Source organism: Oryctolagus cuniculus, chromosome X, assembly GCF_964237555.1.
Source record: "Oryctolagus cuniculus chromosome X, mOryCun1.1, whole genome shotgun sequence".
Classification (NCBI taxonomy): Eukaryota; Metazoa; Chordata; class Mammalia; order Lagomorpha; family Leporidae; genus Oryctolagus; species Oryctolagus cuniculus.
Genome location: NC_091453.1, coordinates 48,432,240 through 48,442,062, shown reverse-complemented (window position 1 = coordinate 48,442,062; position 9,823 = coordinate 48,432,240). Strand labels below are relative to the sequence as shown.

Below are 9,823 nucleotides of genomic sequence, written 5' to 3'. Positions count from 1 at the left end.
GCTCTCTGCTATGGCCTGGGAAAGCAGTAGAAGATGGCCCACGTCTGGGGAGTGAACCAGCAGATGGAAGACCTCTCTCTCTGCCTCTCCCTCTCTGTAACTCTGCCTTTCAAATAAATAAATCTTTTAAAAAAAGAAAACATGTGTATGGACTCTATAAGTCAAAGCAGGTAACTTTTTTTTCCAAAAATGCTTATTGAATGAGTGAGTGAATGCTGAGGAACCTTGCTATAGTAAGAAGATATATACCCATTTGTTGGACATCTTCTCTTAGTACAGGTATTCCTCAACTCATGGTGTGTTTAAAACCCAATTTGGACGTTATGTCATAAGTTAACTTTAAAGATAAAAAGAGTAGGAAACACAATTCTCTTTTGGGATGTGGTTACTGATTAATTTTGGGAGGGTGTTCACTCATTTGACTGTAAAAGTCTGTGATATAGTGTGATAGATAAGTGCTCTAGAACTAGCCAGGCCAGGCTCAAGTTCAAGGGATGTCACTTAATTAGCTGTGCGCCCTTGAGCAAATCATTTAACTTCTCTTTGACTCAGCTTCCCCATCTTTAAGTGGGTATAATAACATGGATCTTATAGGGTCCTCTTGAAGAGTAATGAGGTGGGTGGTATAGGTGGAGAATAATGCTCACTCTCCCCCACCCTCACCCCCCACAAAAAAATAAAATCCTTAAAATGCCTAATCCCTGGAACGTGTGAATATGCTATCTTATATGGCAAAATGGATTTGCAGGCATGATTAAGGATCACGAGATGGGAGGATTATCCTGTGGACCCAATAATTATAAAGGGCCTTATAAGTGAAAGGAGAAGGCAGGAGAATCAAAGGTGGAGTGAGTGATGCATTGTGAGACAGACTTGGCTGGCCCCTGCTAGCCTGGAAGATGCAAGAAGGGGACCACGAACCAAAGGATGTGAGCAGATTCTAGAAGCTGGAAAAAGAAAATGGGTTCTTCCTTGTGTATCCAGAAAGGAACACAGCTCTTCTGATGTCTTGAGTTTGGCCAGTGAAATCCCTATCTGATTTCTGACTTTCAGAACTGGAAGATGACTTTCTGTTGTTTTAAGCCACCACCCTTGTGGTAATTTGCTACAGAACACTAATGCAGGTGCCTTAGCCACTATCACTCTATTTGCAGCCCCTTCAGTTCTGGCTTTCCTTGGCTTTCTTCACTGGGCAATTGAATGTACACTGAATCTCCTACACTGGACATTGGACAAGAGGCCTCTTAGACAAACTGCAAGCCAAGTGATCACATCTTCTTTTTATTAAGATTTTATTTATTTGAGAGGTAGAGTTACACACACACACACACACACACAGAGAGAGAGAGAGAGAGAGAGAGAGAGAGGGAGAGAAAGAGAGGTAGAGACAGAGAGAGAGAGAGAGAGAGAGAGAGAGAGGTCTTTCTTCCACTGGTTCACTCCCCAGATGGCCGCAATGGCTGGAGCCAAACCGATCCAAAACCAGGAGCCAGAAGCTTCTTCTGGGTCTCCCATGCGGGTGCAGGGGCCCAAGGACTTGGGCCATCTTCTACTGCTTTCCCGGGCCACAGCAGAGAGCTGGACTGGAAGAGGAGCAGCTGGGAGTAGAACCGGCGCCCATATGGGATGCTGGCGCCACAGGTGGAGATTAACCTAGTGAGCCACGGCGCTGGCCCCTCACATGTTCTTTTTACATTTTCCACTTATATATGGAAACCCCTGCAATGATTTGGGTCACAAAAACCATGATCTGAGACCCTACTCAGGTCGAAGACCCCAGGGGCTGAAAGAGCTTGAACCAGGAGCCAGGAGAAAGGAAAGAGGAAAAGACATGGGTAGGTCGGCTGGAAAGAGAGGAAGGAAAAAGAATACACTGTCCAGCCACATAATGGGAAGTGAAAGACAGCCTCCCACTCTGGATCCCTCCTGGGTTCTTGCTCCAGTTTCCGAAGCTTTCCAAGCCGACGCCAGCCAGGGGCACCTGCCCCTCGGAGCTGGGCCCTGTGAGCCAGCCAGCAGCGACCCAGCAGCAAGCGAGCGAGCGTGCAGCAGGCTGGGAATGCCGTCCTGGGAGAGCGGCCGCCCGGGCGGGGTGGTAGGCAGACCGCAGGGAGGAGTCATGGGGCGTTCGAACGGAAAGACTACATCTCCCAGGCCGCCACGCTTTCCAGCTGGAGTCCTAGGGCGCTGACTGCTCCCCAGTTTCCGTAGGGAAGCGCCGGGCTACCGCAGCTATTGTGCGTCGCGCTGTCGCCCTCCTCTTCCCGCTCCGGTGTCTAAGGGGTTGGGGGAGAAGACTACGTTTTCTAGCCGCCCCAGCTTAACCCTTCCGGCGCCTAACCAGACAGCAGGCCGGTTCCTTGGGACTAGGAAGACCTCCCCGCAGTCGGCGGGCTTTGGTAACGCAACCCTAGGGTCCAAGGCAGACAACTGCAAAAGCAGCCCCAGGGTTCGGGCTCGGGAATCGGGCTTCGCTCCGGGCGCGGAGGACGCGCTGGCTTTAAGAAGGGGGAGGGGACAGTGCAATCCCGGTTGCCCGCGGAGTTCGGCAAAGGAAATCTCCTGCTAGCCTGAGAGCCGAGAGCGAGGAAGAGAGGCGGCTCCCTATCCCAGCGCTCACCCCCGCCTACACCCTGGGCGGGCCCAAGTGTCACGTTTGCAACAGCCCAGGAAGGATCCGGGCCGTCTCTGGAGGGAGCGGGGCTGCGGTTTTTTGCTGCCCAGCCGGGAGGCGATGCCTAGGGGGCATGCTGCTAGCTAGGCGTCATTCCGCCGGGATCTCACTGCGTTAGTTAGCTCTCGCCATCACCTGAAGCAGCCGCCCGGCCGCCCGTTCTTCCTCCGCACCCGGCAGCGCTCCCCAGGAGACCCACTGGAACAGGTACCTGTCCTCCAAAGGGAGGGAGGCTGGGAGTTTCCTTTAAGCGGGTCCCGCGTTCAGCCCACCCATCTACTCCCTCTCCTGTGTCACTGATGCTCCGGGTCTTTGTGTCTTTTCCTCTCTCTCCCCTCACCCCGGGCCATCAGAACTATGGGGCATCCTCCGCTGGAGTTCAGCGACTGCTACCTGGACAGCCCCGATTTCCGGGAAAGGCTCAAGTGTTATGAGCAAGAGCTGGAGAGGACCAATAAATTCATCAAAGACGTGATCAAAGACGGCAACGCGCTTATCTGCGCTATGAGAAGTAAGTGGAGGGCTTCCGTGCCGCTGTTTCCTTGAGCCAGTGGCTCTGGCCTTTCAACCTTTGCACACCACAGGGGCAAGTGGAGGGTTCGGGGTGACTCTTAGCCCAGGTCTCTGAGGCAGATGGCTTTCTGACTCTTGAGGAGCTGCGGGTTGGGAGGGGACAGTGGGGGCGGGGGGTGTCAGTAGAAATGGAAACTGCTGGATGCGACTAGAACTTTGGGCCTTTGCTCGTAGTGGCCCTGACCTTAGGAGACATGGTCTGTAGCCATGCCAAGGACCCTCTTGCTCTGCGGTTACTCTTACTGGGCAGATGGTTGCTCATTCTGAAAGGCAGTCTTGTACTGTTGGCCATGTGCAGCACCCTTCTTTGGGGGGCAAGGTGGCATCCGCGCTCGCCAAGGAGCTGCTCCAGCACTTCCTAAAGAATTGGGAATTTAGGCCAGCAGCTTGAATAATGATTCTGTCCTAGCCGCTGGTTGCTACAGATAATTGTGCAGGCAGGAAAAGAATCCCCCGTGGTAAGTTATTTTCTAAAGAAAGCACCTTTGCGCCAGTGATTTTTTTTCTTTTTCTTTTTTACTTTAATATACTGAGCTGTGGCTTAGGTCAAGGTCAGTCTAAGTTTAGGATTATTGAATGGCTTCACGTGCCAGTGAATTCTGCTTAAGCGTGGAACAAAGACCTGCTTACTCCCTGGCAGAAGGAGCCCCACTCTGAGGGAGTCCAGTATACATCCAGGGCTGGGGCTTGCTGTGCTGAAGGAGTCTTCCCCAGGTGGGCTTTTCCAGTGGTTGCAGCTGACTCAGCTGTGGGACCCTCCCTAGCCCTCCCCTCCCCACCCCTTCACCATGTCTGGAGGTTTTATTTCTGCTGCTTGGCAAGAGGCTTGGAGTAAAAGAAAGAATAATAAACATCGCCAATAACAGTGAAAGCAAGCCAACCCTTGTGTGCCAAAGTATATAACCCGAAGAATGGAGGGTGATGATTGGGTGGAGTGATCATTAATTTTTTTCTCTTCTTGGCTGAAAGATGATTGTGAAAAATCAAGTCAGAGTCACTGGCTAATATGTCATGTCTTCTTACAAGTCTATTTTGGGTGGATTTATCTCCTGCATACTGTTTTTGGGTGCAGCGTGGGGGCCTTCGTAAGGCCGATGCAGCCAACCCAGAGCAGGGAGGAAAGCCTTCTAGCTGTAGTGTGGCGGGAACTGCTGCCGGCTGGGTTTGTGTGTAGCTCTTCTGATTTGCCCCTTAGAGTCTGTGCATCCCCGGCACATGTTGTCTGTCCACTTTTGGTCAGTGTCCATGCTTTTGCAGGTCATTTCATTGCGTTTGAGCACTTAATGGTTTGTCCTGCTGTGGCCTCTCCAAGAAAACTCCTGGTAGCCCCTTAAATATGGGGCATTTGGAATGCTCTTCTTTATAGAGACTTACGGGCCACGCTTTGGAGTGTTCTCCACCTAATAGCATACCTTGAGAGGTTAAGGATGTGCATCTTATGGCACAAAGATCAGCAGAAAGCTGAGGGTTCACTGAGAAGGAAAGGGGGAATGTCCCTGCTCGCTGTTGTTGTTTACTTATTGCATCAAGCTGCTCAGTGCAGTATCCACCGTCAAATGAAGTGTAGCATAAGGCCTGGGAAGGGAGTGGCTTTGTCAAGTGGATGATTAGCTGAAAGTGTTTGTGCTAAAAATATGATCAGCTCCAGCCTATCAGAGATATTCCAATTTGTAAGAAGACAAGCAGTTCAGTAAAACATTTGGAGAAAGGGTCAGCATTTTTGTAAGCCAGGGGTTTTTATTCTTTTCTGACATTAAAAATAGTAAGAATCAGCAATTAAACAGGCCTACATTTTGCCACTTGGGCCAAGAGATGTTCTAGGCCCAGGGAGGGGGGGGCGGTTTCCTTGACATGTGTCGTGGTTTTCTGAGTATACAGAGGGAGCCTGAAATAGGACAGGTAGGAAATAAAAGTCAGCAGCTAACCCACACTGCATTTCTTTCCTCTTAAATTGCATGCATTCTAAAACCCCAAGTAGCTAGGGGCGAAGGCGGGATGTTTCCCACTGTCTTGACCACAGTAATGTTTATACTCCCACTCTACTTCCTCATACTGTGCCAGCTGGGCCACTTGCTGAGAATCTGGAGGATGGAAGCCAGACAAAGGTGTGCTCTTGCTTTGTGCACAGGAAAAAGGAGAAAAAAAAAAGAGCCCTGGAATCAGAGTTAGAAGCCCTGTGTTGCAGGGCTTAGCTTTCCCATCTTGGAATCTGGCACAGATTGGTTTATCTGTAACTTGGGGGTAATTGTACCCACCTGGCAGGGTTCTTGGAGGCCCAAAGGAATGAATGGATTATGAAAGTGCTTTGTAAGTGGAAATGGCTAACCAATGTGAGTTGTTGATAATACTCATACACCTTCATATATTACTGATATATCTGTGAAGGTGTGATTTCTAGAAGGTTTTAAGGGAAATACATGAATAGAAGAGAGTTGGAAGCAGAGACTTTTTTTTTCGGCTGCGATCTTATAGGAAACTGTCGTTTCCTACATTGGCATGTCTCAGGAATGAGTTTGTTTTAAAGATTTATTTGAAAGGCAGAGGCACAGAGAGACAGAGAGTGGTCCTCCATCTGCTGGTTCACACCCCAGATGTCCGCAATGGCCGGAGCTGCGCTGATCCGAAGCCAGGCGCCAGGACCTTCTTCCTGGTCTCCCACGTGGGTGCAGGGGCCCAAGGACTTGGGCCATCATCCACTGCTTTCCCAGGCCACAGCAGAGAGCTGGATCGGAAGTGGAACAGCCGGGCACTGGAGGCAGCGGCTTTACCTGCTACACCACAGCGCAGGCCCAGGAATGAGTTTTGTATGCATGTGTGTGAAGCTATGGCATTTGGAACCTGGTAGTGAAAGGCAGCAAGAATGCTGCACACCTTTTTATTTAACTAATTCACATGACTGGCAAATGAGTTAGGTAGTATTTCTAGGAACCATTGAGATTTGGTGCACCAGAGTTGCAAAAAACAGCAGCAGTAGCAGCTTTTCTTAAAGTCATGAACCTCAGTGGAACTTGAATTTACATTGTAGCTTGCTTGTGTCTGAACTTTTTAAAAAAATAATTAATTTAAAAATTATTTATTCGAAAGGCAGGGTGACAGAAAGAGCGGGAATCAGAGAGGGAGAGAGGGAGAGGGGGAGGGGGAAGGGGAGGGAGAGAGGGAGAGAGGGAGAGGGAGATATCTTCTATTGCTTGGTTCACTCCCCAAATGGCCCTGGCAGACTTGAACTGGCGCTCTAATATGGGATGCCTGAGGATGCCAACATTACAAGTGGTAGCTTAACTCATTGCAACACAATGCCAGCCCCTGATTCTTTTCTAAAAGAAGTCATTGACCATTCCAGTCCTTTTAAAATGTTATTATTTCTTTATTTGAGAGAGAGAGAAAGAGAGAGAGAGAGAGAGAGAGAGCGCCAAACAGCAAGAGAAAGCTCCTATCTGCTTTTTTATTCCCCGAATGCCTGTAATGGCCTAGGTTAAAATGGGGAGCTAGGAACTCAGTCCAGGTCTCCTGCGTTGGTGGCAGGCACCCAATTAATTGAGCCTTCACTGACAGCTGTTTCCCAGGGAGTATGTTAGCAAGAAGCTGGAATCAGGAGCCAGAGTGGGGAAATGAACCCAGGTGCTCCAATTTGGGATGTGGAAGTCGTAACCACTAGGCCAAATGCCTGCTGTCTTGTGTCTTATTTTGTATAGAGCTCTAGATAAGGTTTTCATCACAGCTGTGTGTTCTGATTAACTTATGAAAAATTTAGCTCCTGCTTGAATGCTTACACTTACTTAGCTCTGTGTTCATAGGTCATTGATGTTATGAATGCTATCCCACATGTCTACCTTAGGGAAGTTGTTTCTCTCCTCTCATTTAAACATAACCTATTTATAAGTTTTGGAGTGCAAGATGACTTAAACTAATGCAAAATAAAAATGCCACCACTCTGAGATGTGGCTAAATCTCCTGCTTTTCTATTTGTCCTTTGGCTATTTTTTTAAAAAAATGTTATGTTGGCAGCTTTAGTCCCTGATATTGTTTGAATATTTGCTGAACACCAAGGCTAGGCATTATTCACAACAAGTGACGTGGCCCCTGCTTTTATCCCCAGGCAACATGAGACTCCTAATAAGCGATATATATAGTTCAGTGAACACATACCATTCATTCAAAAAATACTTGTGCGCATACTATGTGCAAGCCATTGTTCTTATGGCTGACAGACAGAACATGACACGATTACTGCCCTCAAGAAGTTCTTCAGCTAGTAGGAGAGACAAAACCTGGGTAGAAATTACCGTCTTGGAAGGTAGTAGCTAAGGATCAGAGCCAAAAGAGTGGGACAGGTAGGTGCGATGATATGTGATGTTAGAGGGAGAGCTCATTTCTTTGTGAGAGAAGCAAAGGAGGAAGCAACACTGGAGTTGGGCAGCATGAATAAGAGTCCTTGGCTAGTTGTTCCCATATACCAGGCATTACATCTTGTAACACTTTCGTAAGATAAGAATTATTATTCCCGTCTTGTAGATGAGAAAACTAAAGTTCAGAGGAGTTAAGGAACTTCTTCAACTAATCAAGGCAACAGTGTAAATTCAAACTTAGACTTGACCTTGAAGGCTGTGCTTATTTTACGGGATGATCCTGTATTGGCAACAAGGCCCTTATGTAGTAGGAATGACACATGTCATGGGCAAGCAAGTAATTCAAGTCACTGGGGATAGACGCTGTAGGAAGGGAGATTTGGGGAAAGAAGGTGGAGTGAAAGGTAGAGGCCTGACTGCAAGACCTGTTAAGCATTTCCAGACTTTCCTCTATAGGTAGGTACGGCTGAAAAAGATTTCTGGCAGGAGAATGGCATGATTTGAGCTGTATTTTAGGAGTGTTCTTCTGGGAATGATGTGTATGGTATTAGCAGTCCACACAGAGATTTGTGACTTTTTAGCACTTAATTGGCAGCTCTACATCTTGTTTGCTATAGGTCAGAGGTCAGCAAACCTTTCCTATAAAGGGCCATATAGTAAGTGTTTGGGCTTTAGGGGGCCATGCAGTCTCGGTGGCAACTACTCAGCTCTGTCATTGTAACAAAGAGTGACTATGTTTTAGTAAAACTTTATATATTGACATTGAAATATGGATTTCACGTGTTTTTCATATGTCATGAAATATTCTTCTTTGTATTTTTTAGCCATGCAAAAATATTTTTTAGAAAAAATCTCAGCTTGGCTGGGGAAGGGAGCATCAAAAATAAGCAGATTGAAGACCTCTGGGATAGCGAGTTAACCTAAAAGGCCAGAAATATTTGCACTGGTAGAACATAATGTCAAGCCGGCGCCGTGGCTCAATAGGCTAATCCTCCACCTTGCGGCGCCGGCACACCGGGTTCTAGTCCCGGTTGGGGCGCCGGATTCTGTCCCGGTTGCCCCTCTTCCAGGCCAGCTCTCTGCTATGGCCAGGGAGTGCAGTGGAGGATGGCCCAGGTGCTTGGGCCCTGCACCCCATGGGAGACCAGGAAAAAGCACCTGGCTCCTGGCTCCTGCCAGGATCAGCGCGGTGCGCCGGCTGCAGCGGCGGCCATTGGAGGGTGAACCAGCGGCAAAGGAAGACCTTTCTCTCTCTGACTCTCTCTCTCACTGTCCACTCTGCCTGTCAAAAAAAAAAAAAAAAAAAAAAAAAAAAAAAAAGAACATAATGTCATATCTCACATTTTATGTCAACCCGTTTTATTTTGGTGTGCTATTAGTTATGTCTGCTCTGGGCTCAGAGATCCTAGGCTCAAATGCGGGCAGAGGCAAAGGAGAAAACAGAAAAGCATGAAGTTGCAGAAATACGTTAATAGGGCTGGAGTTCTTAGAGTAAAATATAAGAAAAGTGGAGCCTTACTCAATTTAAAAGAGCTTTACATTGTAATTTAAAAAAAAATTGCTATCTGAGGTTGGTGTTGTGGCATAACAGGTGAAGTTGCAGCCTGCCATGCTGGCATCCCACATGGGCGCCGGTTCATGTCACGCTGCTCTACTTCCAATCTAGCTCCCTGCTAATGTACCTGGGAAAGCAGCAGAAGATGGCCCAAGTGCTTAGGTCCCTGACCCATGTGGGAGACCTGGAAGAAACTCCTGGCTCCTGGTTTCGGCGTGGCTCAGCCCCAGCCATTGTAGCAATCTGGGGAATGAACCAGCAGATAGAAGACCTCTCTCTCTCTGTCTCTCCCTCTGTGTAGCTCAGACTTTCAAAATAAGTAAATAAATCATGGGCTACATTCAATCAGTTTGAAATCCCTGAGCTAGATACTTCAGCTTTACTCATCTGTGAGACTTAGAGTCTAATGAGTTAGGACAATGAAGGACAGAAGTCTTCAGATAGTGGTTTCTCTGGGGCAGCATCACTGGATTCTGCAAATGAGCAGAGGCCAAATGATGGTATAATGGGGAAAACCCTGGACATAGCATCTAAATGCCAGGATATGGTGCTGGTTCTGCTACGCATGGGATCTGTGACTCTGGTAAGTTGCTTCAGTAGAGGCCCAGGGTCTGTGGCTTTACAAAGATGGGACTGAGGTAGGATAAGCTTGCATTTTGCTCTAACGTGCCATAA

The 9,823-nt window shown here is 48.0% G+C and overlaps 1 protein-coding gene across 1 annotated transcript in view; it reads left to right on the top strand.

Moving 5' to 3' along the window:
- Window positions 1-2,085: 2,085 nt before the first annotated feature.
- OPHN1 (oligophrenin 1) overlaps window positions 2,086-9,823 on the top strand; it is a 363,857-nt gene continuing 356,119 nt past the window's right edge. Inside the window, exons 1-2 of the mRNA XM_051827157.2 lie at window positions 2,086-2,881; window positions 3,028-3,185. Coding sequence (XP_051683117.2) covers window positions 3,032-3,185 — 154 coding nt within the window. The 5' untranslated portion in view covers window positions 2,086-2,881; window positions 3,028-3,031. The remainder of the gene's footprint in view (window positions 2,882-3,027; window positions 3,186-9,823) is intronic.